The sequence below is a fragment of the Diabrotica undecimpunctata genome, chromosome 7, assembly GCF_040954645.1.
Source record: "Diabrotica undecimpunctata isolate CICGRU chromosome 7, icDiaUnde3, whole genome shotgun sequence".
In the NCBI taxonomy this organism is placed as follows: domain Eukaryota; kingdom Metazoa; phylum Arthropoda; class Insecta; order Coleoptera; family Chrysomelidae; genus Diabrotica; species Diabrotica undecimpunctata.
Window position 1 is genome coordinate 8,988,866 of NC_092809.1, and position 14,512 is coordinate 9,003,377.

General features: G+C 31.2%; 1 protein-coding gene across 2 annotated transcripts in view; it reads right to left on the bottom strand.

Moving 5' to 3' along the window:
- Cdc50 (cell cycle control protein 50A) overlaps nucleotides 1-13,657 on the bottom strand; it is a 41,951-nt gene extending 28,294 nt beyond the window's left edge. Inside the window, exon 1 of one of the 2 annotated variants that reach the window (XM_072536667.1) lies at nucleotides 13,524-13,657. In XM_072536667.1, the coding sequence (XP_072392768.1) occupies nucleotides 13,524-13,569 (46 nt within the window). In that variant the 5' untranslated portion in view covers nucleotides 13,570-13,657. Of the gene's footprint in view, nucleotides 1-3,607; nucleotides 3,748-13,523 lie in introns of those variants that run through there. The other variant, XM_072536668.1, reaches the window with a different exon arrangement.
- Between the last annotated feature and the right edge of the window lie 855 nt (nucleotides 13,658-14,512).

Here is a 14,512-nt window from a genome sequence, read left to right on the forward strand (position 1 = left end):
ACAAGGTTTTAGGTCGGGAAGATCATACACCGACGCTACATTTATAATGAGGCAAGTGCAAGGAAAAATCATTAGAATACATCAAACCGCCATACTTATCTATGTTTCGTCGACCTTAAGAAGGCATTTGACCGGGTCAAATTAAAGGACGTTATCCATTTATTGTACGCAAGAGAGAAAATATTAATTTTAGCTTAGTAGTTTTACATCTCGGTAAGTCAAGGTTTTTTAACTGCTAAAATATTTTATCGTGAAGCAGTTGCACGGACAGCTTGATGACTGTGATGAAGTTTCTAGTGGTTTTAAAAAGATCAAGAATGAACTAATTCAGAATGGAGACTACCGCGACCCAAAGGCATTCAAATTCCAGTCAGCAGACTAGTACTCATGAAAATTAATCAGAGAAACGTCCCGTAAAATCGATGAAATTTCTAGTAAATCCGATGAGAAAAATTATAAATTTTTAGAAAGGTTAATTAAAATTTCAAAAATGTTTTCAGTAAAATCCATGAAAGAATTTAAATACAAATAGTTAAAAACGTTTTTCGGATTGAAAATCAAAAGATATGTAACATTTATTTCTTATTACGATCAATTTTAGTTTAACCCTATATAATAATGCCACAATAAAACAGTTACAGAACCTCTCAAAGTATCTATATAAGCAGTACCTATTCATTAAGTATTGATCAAATCCACAATTGGTACCACGTTTTACTATACCGCCTTGTGGTGATTTGAAACCGTCGTTTTTGATTTTTCTATTCTTATTATGTACATAACGATTTAAGGGAGATTGAAGTAATGGGATGGAGAAGACAGATAATCGACAAGGAAGGATGGAAGAATATTTTGAGGCAGACCAGGGCTCACAAAGTCAAAGTCAATGGAAGACAAAGAGATAGCAATGGCCACTTTTTTAGAAGGGGCATTTAATAATGTTACTACCAGCTCTTTGATAGAAGCTATGAGTAGACGAGGCACACCTGCGGTAATATGCAGATGGATAAGGGCATCCCTGGAGAATAGGACAGTCATGTCCACTCTGGGTAAAGTAACCATCAAAGCAAAAGTAGATGGAGGCTGTCCACAAGGAGGAGTTTTGTCCTCTCTACTTTGGGCAACCTTGGTAGATGATCTCCTCAGAAATCTGTCCACAGAAGGCTTTTATCGTCTATAATATGCTGACGATATAGCAATCGTTGTCAGGGGCAGGTTTACTCAGGTGGTGTCTGAGAGAATGCACGCAGCCCTAAATATAGTTGACGACTGGTGTAAATAAGAGAGACTGATAGTCAATACTCAGAAAACACAAATCGTCAACTTCACCAAAAAAAACAGCACTACATGGCCTAAAACCACCGGTGCTGGGAGAAACAGAGGCCATGACTTGGTATACAAAGACGAAGCAAGTGGAAGCAATAAGGCTGTTAAAGTTCATTCGTTTAGCAAATTCCCATCTGTAAACATGAGCACGTGTTGAGATTCGCCATCTCATTCGTCAAGAGGCTATTAAATATAATTTATTACCTTAAGCCAGACAGATTCTCATGTTACAGACCCAAACTTGCCAGCATTTTAAATTCAAATTGTATCGTGTTGATTTTTAAGTTAATATATTGTGTTATATTTATGTTATAGTTATTGTTAAGTTATTTACTGGTCATGTTATTTTTTAGAGTTTAGTTTAATTGTGATATAATGATTAAATTTCAAGAAATTTTTACTTTAACAGTTTCAAAAGTAAATATTTTTAAAAATCATATGATACACATCAGTACGACCCTGTTTGGCTTTCACGTGCTTCTATTGACAATTGGGAATTTGTAAAATGAATACGGTTTAGGTAATACACAAAGGCTAGCATGCCTGTGTATTGCGGGGGTCATAAAAACAACTCCTATTGCATCGTTGGAAGTCCTGCTGAATCTACCACCATCTAAAGCTTCGTATCTTCAAATATGAACATTATTAACTGCAGAATTTGTGTGTCTTTTGTTTTTTTTTTGTTAAGTTAGTTTTAAATGTTGAGTAAATTTTATAGTACATAATATATAACATCGATAATATACTACATATTGAGTTGTAAGTTATGAACTATTAACACCTATATACCTTATAAAATCTTTGTCATCTGTTGTATTTTAAAGAACTGATGAAGCTTTAGAAATATAAGGCGAAACACCTTCGATTAAAATAATGAAGTAGTCGACTTCTTTTGTTTTTATTTGCCAACCTAAATGACCGATTAAACCTCTGAATTCACTAGAGGTGAATACTTTTGATATATATATATATATATATATATATATATATATATATATATATATATATATATATATATATATATATATATATATATATATATATATATATATATATATATATATATAATGAACCAGAAGTATTTGCTGACAACGTAAGGAAGTAAACGTTAAATAGTGGGTTTGCAGCAATAAAAATGAAATGTGTACTCTTTTAAATTTTTATTCCAAGCTTTCGGACATTGGTTATGTCCTTCATCAGGGAGCTACAAATGTGATTAAGAAATTGTTGGTGTTGGTATAATTAATTAAAAATTGTTTCTACTTACAAACTTAACGAGGTTGTATCAACAAAGATCTATTATAATATTGATAAAATTTATCATGGTCTCTCATCTATTTTAATATATAAAAACTATTTTTATGTTTAAAATTTTAAAAAAATTACTGTAAATACAAAAACACTTAATTATTCTAAATAAATACGTGACATTATTTTGACAAAATTCTTTCAAATGTCAATTGATAAATTGTTGTTTGTGTTATTATTACATTTATCTAGTAGTAACAAATAGGAGAACATTTCATTTAGATTGCCAATATCCGTTTTAATTTTAATTTTTTTAAAATTTTAAACATAAAAATAGTTTTTATATATTAAAATAGATGAGAGACCATGATAAATTTTATCAATATTATAATAGATCTTTGTTGATACAACCTCGTTAAGTTTGTAAGTAGAAACAATTTTTAATTAATTATACCAACACCAATAATTTCTTAATCACATTTGTAGCTCCCTGATGAAGGACATAACCAATGTCCGAAAGCTTGGAATAAAAATTTAAAAGAGTACACATTTCATTTTTATTGCTGCAAACCCACTATTTAACGTTTACTTATATATATATATATATATATATATATATATATATATATATATATATATATACACACATATATATATACACATATATATATATATATATATATATATATATATATATATATATATACACACATATATATATACACATATATATATATATATATATATATATATATATATATATATATATATATATATATATATATATATATATATATATATATATATATATAAGCATATTAAATACATTATGTGCACCTACACACTTTAGAAAAAAATTATAATTGCATATACGCTTAAGCATTTCAAATAAATAATTAGCTCATACTATGCTGATAATACCTTATGGCTTTTTTCCCTGACCTTGTTTTCAGTAGTATTATACAAAATTGTTTATAGACAACACACAATTACCTGAATAAAACCCAAATGAAAAATTAATAAGGAAACTTACAAGCGTTTATCATGTCACAACGTTTAAACATGGAAATCTATACACAAAAAAACTCATAAATGAAAATGATCTATTAATATTTCCAATCTATACCAATTAACACTTTTAAATTGAATATTAACGCGCCATCGAACGAGGACTCTCGATTTCTGTTTTCAACTATATTGGTAGGAAATTATATAGATACGCTATGCAAATATATACAAGGCTATTCGAAAAATCAGGAAGCGTACATACGAGTATAATAATTGGTTTAAACGGCAATTATCTAGACGATATCCTTTGTAATACACTACATTATTTGGTTTTATTTTAAAATTCCAGAACAGAACCTATTGGATAGAACCCATAGGGCTTTTCATTTGTAACAGTATTAATCTTAGCTCTAGGTTTAATTGTACTATAATGTAATTATAATTTTATGTATATATATATATATATATATATATATATATATATATATATATATATATATATATATAAATGGAGGGCTCAGAAACCAATCGGTGTAAGTCACTAAATATAAAAACTGAGAAAATTGACAGTGTTTCGAAACTTGTAATAAAATAACGACTCCCATATCAGTGCTAATAATAATTGTTATTGAAAGGTAACATACTAATAAACTTAAATATAAGAAAAGTTAATAAAAATAAAAAGCGTTTTTTTTTTGTTACATTTAAAGAAGGAAAAATGACTTATGCTAAGTGTCTACTAAATTAAAAAAAAAAAAAAAATAAATAACGGGAAAGCAGTTAATCTATATAACTATCCGAATCGTCACTTAGCCCATTCTATTACTGGCAAATCTTTATAAAGGTTGTGGTAGTACGGTGGAATGTAAGTAAGGAAGAAAATCAAACATGTGTTTGGCAGGTCTACGATTTGGGTAGAGTTGATCATGAACAATATTAAAGAACTTAGGTGGTCTTCCCTTTCCGAACTTTTTTGCAATGTTGATCTCGTAAAATGGAAAATCTTCGTGCAGTGTTTCTTTATAGAAAATAGATTCCGGTTTATTTTTGGAATATTTGAGCCATTTTATGTTCAACCATTTAACTTTTCCCCCTGTATTATCGATTTTTCTATTAATGATTCCAACATTCTTGTCGAAAGAAATTCTTCAGGTCTTATCTCAATTATTTGAAATGGATTAGTCTTCTTAGCAGTGGAAACTAAATTGATCCAATCTTCAGGACCATAAATAAACTCTTTATTCTTTGCCTTTGACTCAATAACTCCAAAATCTGCATTATTCGGAAGGTAGCTATGAACTGACGTGAGAAATTTATGGTCGATTGAAGTAGCGTTCATTTCAGGGTCTTGTACGAGTTTGAGCAGTGATAGACTTAGTTTAATATTTCGGTTCTGGCCTGTATAATAGTCCAAATATAAAATGATATTATTACAATTTCCTGCATTCATTTTTAAATACTTTGTCAGGTAGGAGACAACTTCTTGTGAACCTCGAGATCCCTCTGTTTTGTCCCACATAAACATGTATCCCTTGTTGTCGTTGAAACTATGAATTCCCAAATTGTGAACATATAAGTTCATCTTATAATAAGCAACGTGCTTAGTTTGGGAAAAGGAAAAGCTTTTTGTAGATCGAATGTAAGAACATAAATAAGTGTTTTCATCAGCTAAATTTTTATCTTTGTTAAGCGAATCTCTCGCTAGTTTTGCCTTTCTGAGATGAATTTCTTTATCGGTTTTTGCTTTCTGTATATCTTCGTCGTTATTTCCATATCTGATGGTATTTTGCAAAGAATCGCATAACTGACAGGTATCTTTAGATTGAGGTGAAGATTAAAATTTGATGAGAAAACGTGATAGTACATTTTTTCTTCTGACTGAACCTGAACTGAACCTTCCTGTTCGCATTTCTTTTGATAAAATTGATACATCTTTCTAATATTTAAATCTAGATTTAAATATTTTGTGTCTGGAGCATCACAAAGTGTATCACAAAATGACTTATTGTGTTCCTTGACTTTTGTGACATCAATTTTATTGGTTGGTTCTTTGTGACCTCTTTTGTTTATACAAGAATTATCTTTAATGCAATATCTTTAAAAAATTCTAACTTACTTAATAATTCTAACTTATAAAATGAGTTGTCGTTCTTCGAGTGTTATATTGGAAAAACAAAGGCGTTTACAATCAACATTTTGAAACGATTTGCCAGGCATATTCTTCCGGTTTCTGTTCACATAAGCTTTTCCACTATACCGTCGAACTGCGTTAACTGTCCGTGTCCATTCTGTTGGATTCCTTTTGCGCTTTCTCCCTTTTTTCGGTGATTCTACCATAACGCCCCCTTCATTTTCAGTCACATTATTTTCTGCCCTAATATTATCTGCAGATAAATTGGAAACATCTGAAACAAATTTCAGCGCTCAAAAGTGTGTAAGTCAAAATAAAATTTTTTCTATGAATATGATGTAATTTCAGTCACAATAATGTTTTTTGTTTATCTTTAGTGATAATTACTATTAACATTTAATCCATTGTTAATAGAAAAAAGCATAAAATATATTTTCGTAAGAAATTATTTCCGACTTTTAGATTAAGAGTTATACTTACTTGAATCAGATGAATTTTTTTTTTTTATTTACAAACTCGCATCAGCCTGTAAAGCTATTAGTGAAAAAATCAGATGAATTATTTCCACTGTTAGGCCCGTATTCTGATTCACTATCCCAGTAAGGATCATTTTCTTCTAGTTATAATGGCAAATCAACTGTATTTTCACTCATTATATCCGATAAAAGGGTGAAATAAAATTCAAATCACACTGTGATACGCCAAGATGACTTACACTAAATCATAGATAAATAATATAGTCACTAAATGACTTCCGAACGTTTTTGAGTTTATTTCTGACGCTAAATAAAGTACTGCCATCTGTTGGTTTTCCTGTGAAGTATTGCCTTAGACGTTTTGTCTGTAGAAAGTTTTAACTGTTATATATATATATATATATATATATATATATATATATATATATATATATATATATATATATGTCGCAGCCAGATGGTTAAATTAGCCGTTCGATAGAACAGCTAGCCCTTTGATTGAACAACGCCATTCAATCACATGTCTGAATGTCGATTAGCTGAGTGGCTTACGACCACGAAGATAGTCATCTAGTTGCACAAGCCTTTTCATTCGAATGAACAACGCGTTATGATGTCTTACTTCTAAAATGATGTTATTTACTTTACAGATGAGGTAAATAATAATTTTCATGTTACATTTAAATCATTTATTGACACAGCTTAAACTGGTATGACATTTAGATCCACAAAGAACTTTTTTCTTGAAGCAAGCACATCTCATGGTACGGCATTGTTTTTGCTCTGGTTTACACGAGCATTTTTGAAAACTTTTTCCCCCAAACTTTGATTCTATAGTCACATCTTCCCGTAAAGATTTCGGAGAATCTAAAATTTCATCATTATAGCTTTCCGTTGATGAGTGCAATTCTTGTCGCACAAACCAATTTTTAATAGTTCCTGTTTTTGTGTCTATTCTAGGCTCCATTTCTAAAAACCACAATTTTTCCTTTGATGTTTTTGGTGTCCAAAGGTCCGGTATCCACTTTCGGTACACTTATCAGGACATTACTGCCAATAAGTAGAGTTGCCAGTTTTTTTTTACTATTTTTTTTTTTCAACCAGTTAACCTCGTACTGCTAGCTGCACGGTGGTCAAGAAACAAATTACGTCAATAATATGGCGGCTTCTCAATCAGCTACTTCGTTGAACTTTTTAATTGCATAAAAATTCGACAAAATAACTAGTTGTGTGATTGAATGGCGTTATTCAATCAAAACTAGCTGTTTAATCGAACGGCTAATTTATTTTCTGGCTGCGACATATAATGTTGAAGAAATATATTTTTTAAAATTGTTTTTATAAAAAAGTTTCTATGACAATAATTATTCATAATCGGAGATTATTTAATTATGTGAATCATCACTCTCGCCTGTATTTACTTTGTAATATACGAGTACATATTGTACCTTTTAATTACCCCATAGTATGTTGTTAAATTAATTTTAATAACTGAATTAGAATTAAGTTCTAAAATTACGCATCAAAGTCAAGTTAAGTCAGATAAATATCATGTGTTAATAAATAATATTAATTTTTGACCAGTCATATTTTACAAACTGTCAAATTTAATATGTGATTCCTCTTCTTCTTCTTTCCTCTGAAAAAGCCACAACCGTCTTCATAAAGTCAAAGAGACTCTTTCAAAAAATATACTTTAAAACCAAAAATAGAGTGGAAAACGAGACACTTAAACAGAGATTAATGGGAAAATAGGAAGCCTTTAAGATGTGGATCTACTGAACAACGTTACGAATAATTTGGGTGGACCTAAAAAAGAATTAGCTAGTTTTACACCAAATTACAAATAAACAGAAATAACCAAAGCAATAGTTAGCATGTGATGAGATATCCAGAGAAATATAACCTTCAACACCTCCTAATACAGGGCAGGCTCGCCGGAAGCAGAGGACATCCTCTCTTTGAAATCTCCGAGAGTGGTACCATAAGAGATGTCCTGGTATGTTATTATAGCCAAAATGTCACAAACCGTTAATAATCGAACACGGTACCAGAAAAAGATGATAATGCATTTGGCTCCAAATTATTACAGCGTTGAGGGGAAGCGGTGAAGGATATGGTAGGGCATAGTTATGTTTAATAATAAATCTTATATACTAAAACGCTAAGCCCTTTTCTTGTCCACCACTTTACTCAAAAACCATATTAGATAATTAAAATATTTTTTCGGAATATTATTAGTATTACGTATGAGATTGTCAAGATATACTTTTGGTACAAAAATTCACTTCCGGTTTTGAGATGACCGGAAGTTAAAATTTACTTTAAGTTTTAGACCCCACAATGTATATATGGATCGAAAGGTCTCGTCAAGACCAATCTAAATATGTACTTCCGGTTGCGATCCGACACCGGAAGTGACCCGAAACGCGCATAAAACGTCAAGATAGAGCAAATCTGACACCGGATTCATGGTCAGCATGCAAAATTAACTGCTAAATGATATCCATGTCGACATTTGATGAACTAAAAATTGCATTCCGGTTTTGAGGTAGACTTCCATAATCACTTTTTTTTTACTTGCATTATTATTAATGAATGTTATGTATATTCTTGCTTATATTGTTTGTATTGATCTCTTAATTTTTCTCGCAAAATAAAAATTTCATTTAAAAAACTCGATGTCGAGTTGGTCCGCTAGTTTATTAATAAAAACGGAAAAATAGAAAAAAATCAAATGTAGTGTCAAAAATATTAAATTCTCAGAAAGAGAAGGATAATGTGACATTAAAAAAATTTGGGAAAAACCCAGAAAATAAATGAAGTGAATGAAGAAACCAATTTTGAAGAACTAACATTTGAAAAGGGAACATTTGTTTTGATTGAAAAACGATTTCCAAAGATCAAGATGATTTTGAACATCTAATTTCTACAAAAAAATTGGATATAGGCCTCTCCCAATTCTTTCTATCGATTTCTATCCTGAGCAACATACTTGTAATTTGTTTCGGCAATTTTTTTGATGTCATCTATTCATCTCATCTGTGGTCTTCCTCTTCATCGTCTACCTTTGTAGGGTCTCCTATATTGTGGCGTTCCAACGTTCACCTTTTGTCTAGCAGTGTTGCCTGCGAAACCCAATTATCTTTTCAGATTACTGAGAAAAACGGTTTCGCTCATAAGTTTAACATCCAAAACCAAAAGGCAGGACAAGACTCTATAGATGGATTTCTAAGAAGTAATAAAGATATATATCTTTGCGCAAACCAGAAGCCACTCCAGCAGCTCGAGCTCAAGGTTTTAATCGGCCGCCAAACGTTTTATCAGCTGTAAACACCACTGTTGTTTGTTGTGTTAATGCTGTTGGAACTTTCATTCCGCCGGTGATGATATTTCCTAGAAAACATATGAAAAACCAACTAATAAATGAAGCTCCTCCTGGCACTTAAGATGTAGCTCAACAATCACGCTGGATGACCACCGAAATATCTATGAAATGGAAAAAGCATTTCCAAAGTTTTGTAAAAGCAAGCATTGACAATAAAGTAATTCTAATTGTCGATTAATATGCAAATCGTAAAGGTATTAAAACTTTGAAATATGCAAAAGAAAACGGTATTCATGTCATTTGTCTGCCTTTACATTGCACTCATCTTATGCAACCTCTTGAAGTTCTACTATAACCAAGAAACTGCTAAATGGCTGAGGGCATATCCTGGATATGTTGTTACGCATCTTCAGATCGCCAGCTTGTTCAACAAAGCATATGACAAGGTAGCTACAGTGCAAATTGCATGTCACGGATTTAGAAGCACTAGCATCTAGTCGCTGAATTCTGATATATTTTCAGATTATATGTACGAGTCTTTTGAAACCACAAACATACCGCTGAAAGATAACTCTATTGAACAGCTTCCTCGGCCGGCAACAGTAATGAGCTGTCGAGTTAGAATAGGTTTTGACACAACCTTCACAATAAATAGGTGATTTAGTTTCTGCAACAAATATGTCTGGGTGTTACCTCTCGTTCAGCAATGCTTCCATGATACGATATCTGAAGAAACTAATGCAGCCGAAATAACAGCACTTATCAACCCAAAGCTGAAAATTCATCTTAGTTTCCAACAACAAACTCCGGTCTAGAAGTTATTTTATTCTTTTATTAGTGTTCAAGGAAATGTAAACTAAAAATTCGACAGAGCTCATTTGTGTTGACTTGTGCTCCTAATATATTGGAAATAAAATCTAAAAATGACCAAAAGGCTCATCCAACAAAGAAAAAACGGAAAGTAGCTAAAAAATTGTATGAAGAAAATGATGAGAAAGAAGATTTCCCTAATATTTCCCAGGACGATGAAGAGGACAGTGCTTGCATTTGTTGTAAGGACCTTCATTCAAGATCTAAGCCCGGAGAAGATTGGTTGCGGTGCTTAAAATGTTCGCTTTGGGCTCACGCTTTTTACGCTGATGCCCAAGAAGAACTAAATTGCGAATTATGCCAATAATTTTGTAACTATTATACAGGGTGTTTCAAAAAGGTATGTCATAAATTAAATCATGCATTCCGAAGACAAAACTAAATTAATTGAATTCAACTTACCTTAGTACAAAAGTGTACACAAAAAAAGTTACATCCCTTTGAAGTTACAAAATAAAAATTGTTTTTTTGCATTATCTCCTAAACTACTTGATATTTTGTAATAAAAATGGACACGTTACTTTCTTGTTCTGAAAGCATTTTTCATACAAAAGAAACAACAAAATCTAAGCTCACAGAAAAATTTTAAGGGGGGTGTGCAGCCCTAAATCATCCCGAACTTTTGAGTACGTTCAAATCAAATCAATTTTGTGGCATCATTAGTTTAACACATTATTTTTAAAACTTTTTTGCCTCTTATCACTTTTTCTAAAAACTAGTTTTTTCCTATTTGGCTATAAAATTACAATTAGTTTCTACGGATACAATAATTACAAACAGTTCCATCAATAATAGTCAATAATTTGAAGCTGTCATTTATTGTTTGAATAAGATTAATATTAAAAATTTTGATATTACAATGGCCTACACATTTCAGGAAATGGCAGATATGCATTTAACTTTGGGTAATATGGATCAGATTAAATTATGATTTCAATAAACTATCGGGAATATCGAAGGTGAATGTCAAGGAAATAGTGCAGCAGCCACAAGGCGTTATGCAGTAAAATACCCCAATCGAAATACACCCGGATAGACAATTATTTCTGACCATTGTTCGTCGTTTACGGGAAACGGGTACATTCCAACCGCAAGTTGCTGGCAATAGTGGTCATCCAATAATGGATGTAACTGATAAAGACATATTAGAAATCATTGAAGAATAGCTGCTTAACTAAATGTTCCTCACGTAAGGGTTTGGAGGCGTTTAAAGGTTCAGCTGCTTAAACCCTATCACTTAACAACGGTTCAAGAGTTATTGGTTGAAGATTATCCTAAACGGATTGGATTTTGCGATTGGTTGTTAATGGAAAACACTCGAAATATTAATTTTATTAGAAATATTTTGTTTACCGACGAGGCTCACTTCAGTAGAAATGGAATAACAAACCATCATAACGAGCACATTTGGGACGATAAAAATCCTCACGCCAAAAATACGACTCATCACCAAAGGACTTTCAAAGTTAATGTTTGGACAGGAATTGTTGATAACAATCTAATAGGCCCAGTATTTCTTCCCAACAATTTAAATGGTGATAATTATTTGCAGTTCTTGGCAGACGATTTACAAGAGTATTTGGAAGAAGTGAATATTGCAATAAGGCAAAATATGTGGTTTCTACAAGATGGCGCTCCACCGCATTACAGTAATAAAGTCCTTTGCAGGCAGTATCCTGTTTGGTGGATTGGAAGGGGTTGTGACGTACCTATTTCTTGGCCACCCAGAAGTCCAGGTCTTAACTCCATGGACTTTTGCTTTTTGGGGTTTATGAAAGAGAAAGTGTATTCTGTAACAATAGAGGACGAACAACAATTGAGGGTTAGAATAATTGAAGCTGCAAATCAATTTCGTCAGAAAAATATGATTTTTCAGCACATTCGGTTTTCCTTATTAAAACGATACCGAATGTGTATTAAAGAAAATGGGGGTCATTTTGAACATTTATTGTAATATCATATTTATAGAGGTTATAGACATTTTTTGTACTTGTTAATTCATTTAAGCCATTTATTTAGTTGCACTTAATTTTTTAAAGGTTAATGAAAACGGCCGTTACTCAATAAAAACTGATTTTTGAAAAAAGTGATGAGGAAAAATTTTTTTAAAAATAATGTGTTAATCTAATGATGCCAAAATATTCATTTGATGAACGTACTCAAAAGTTTGGGGGGATTTAGGGCTGCACACCCCCCTTAAAATTTTTCTGTGCGCTTAGATTTTGTTGTTTCTTTTGTATGAAAAATGCTTTCATAACAAGAAAGTAACGTGTCCATTTTTATTAAAAAATGTCAAGTAGTTTAGGAGATAATGCAAAAAAACAATTTTTATTTTGTAACTTCAAAGGTCTGTAACTTTTTTTGTCTACACTTTTGTACTAAGGTAAGTTGGATTCAATCAATTTATTTTTGTCCCCGAAATGCATGATTTAATTTATGACATACCTTTTTGAAACACCCTGTATTTATGCCATTTTATCCATTAGCAATATGTTATTTTGTACTAAGCATATGTACAAAATGGATTATGATTGATCTCAGTTAAAAAAAAATTTATTTTTTTTTCTTTACATTTTTTGCTAAAAAAGTTTAGAAATTTCGATAATTTAAGGACCAAAGATGAATGATGTTCAAGTGATGAAGTGATGATACAAAAACAAAACTATATGTCATTTTGCACATATTTTCCTTACATTGTACTTCTGACATACATCAAACAACTTAGAGAATGACATTCACAGCAAAATCTCGACAATACATAGACATATCGACTGGGTATTTCCAAATCTACAAAATCCAAATCTACAACAACTACTGAATAAGCTAACACTTATTCTTTAAATTATATTATTTCTTTAAATACCTATTCTAATAATAGCCAAAGGTATTGGCAAACTGTTAATGTATCTAAAATGGGACAACTTTAACCCCGAATTAATGGGATATTCTTATCACCGATATTATAATAAACACGTTTCACTATAATTTAGTCGTTAAAATAATTAAATAATATGAGTTTACTTTAAGACAGTTCCCCAAAAGTCATCTAGATAACTAAACTATTCATTTACTTTAATATTTATTTCCAAACTTACATCAAATAAAAAATTTAGAAGATAGATAATTAAATACTTACATGATACTTCATATTCATCTGTATCAAATCTCACTCTTTTCGACATGTTAATAGAAATCTCAAGGATTTTTTAAAATTTTTACCCACTATTAGCATCAACAATCTTTATTGTTGTTGACTTGTCATATAACGTTCCTAATTGTATATTATTAGAGCAGTAATACTGAATAGATAAGTTTTTTTGATACAAACCGCATATTTTCCTGTATATATTATTATCTTAGTGTGGTTTTAGTTTGTTAAGGATGTTCAAAACGAGATCTTTCCCCTTAAAGTATTCGTAACCAAATAGATGAAAATAATAAAATACTAGTTCATGAAAAGGATGTAAAACTTCCATTAATCAAAATAATTTGGGGAGACCTTTTCGGATAACAAGAATTTCGGTTAAAAACAACTTTTTTTGTATTCTTCTTGTATCAAATTATAATATTCTAATAATATTCTTGGTCAAAGTTGCTATTAAAAATACTATGAGGTGATTTCGTAATGTTTTCTTTAATATGTAAATAAAGAAAAAAGAAATAAAATTAAGGAAAATAACCAATTAGGCCTACTGTATAAAATTCTTATCTCTAAGGTATTGAAAATCTCGTCAGCGTTGTGCTGCCTGTCGTCTGCTGGGTCTTCATCTTCGTCGTTTGATACGCTCAGGTTGTCTGGATGATGTCCTGGTCGATGAATTTACTTTCTGAGTCATCGGCTGCTAACCACTCACGTATATCCTCTTGGTAAATATCGTCACATCCAGACAAATTTTGTGTTAAAGCTTCAATTTCTTCAGTCGTTTCTCAAACATTTCCTTCTTCAGGATCGTCAATCAAAATACCATCAAAAGTTTGTTTCAGCATTTTTCCAATGTTGAAGATTTAATCTTGGCCCACGACTCAGCACATCAATAAACAACATGTTTCTTTGTTAAATATTTGAGAATTTGGGGAATACTTTTAGATTCATTCGTGTCCTGTAATAACAGATGCCTTAATGAT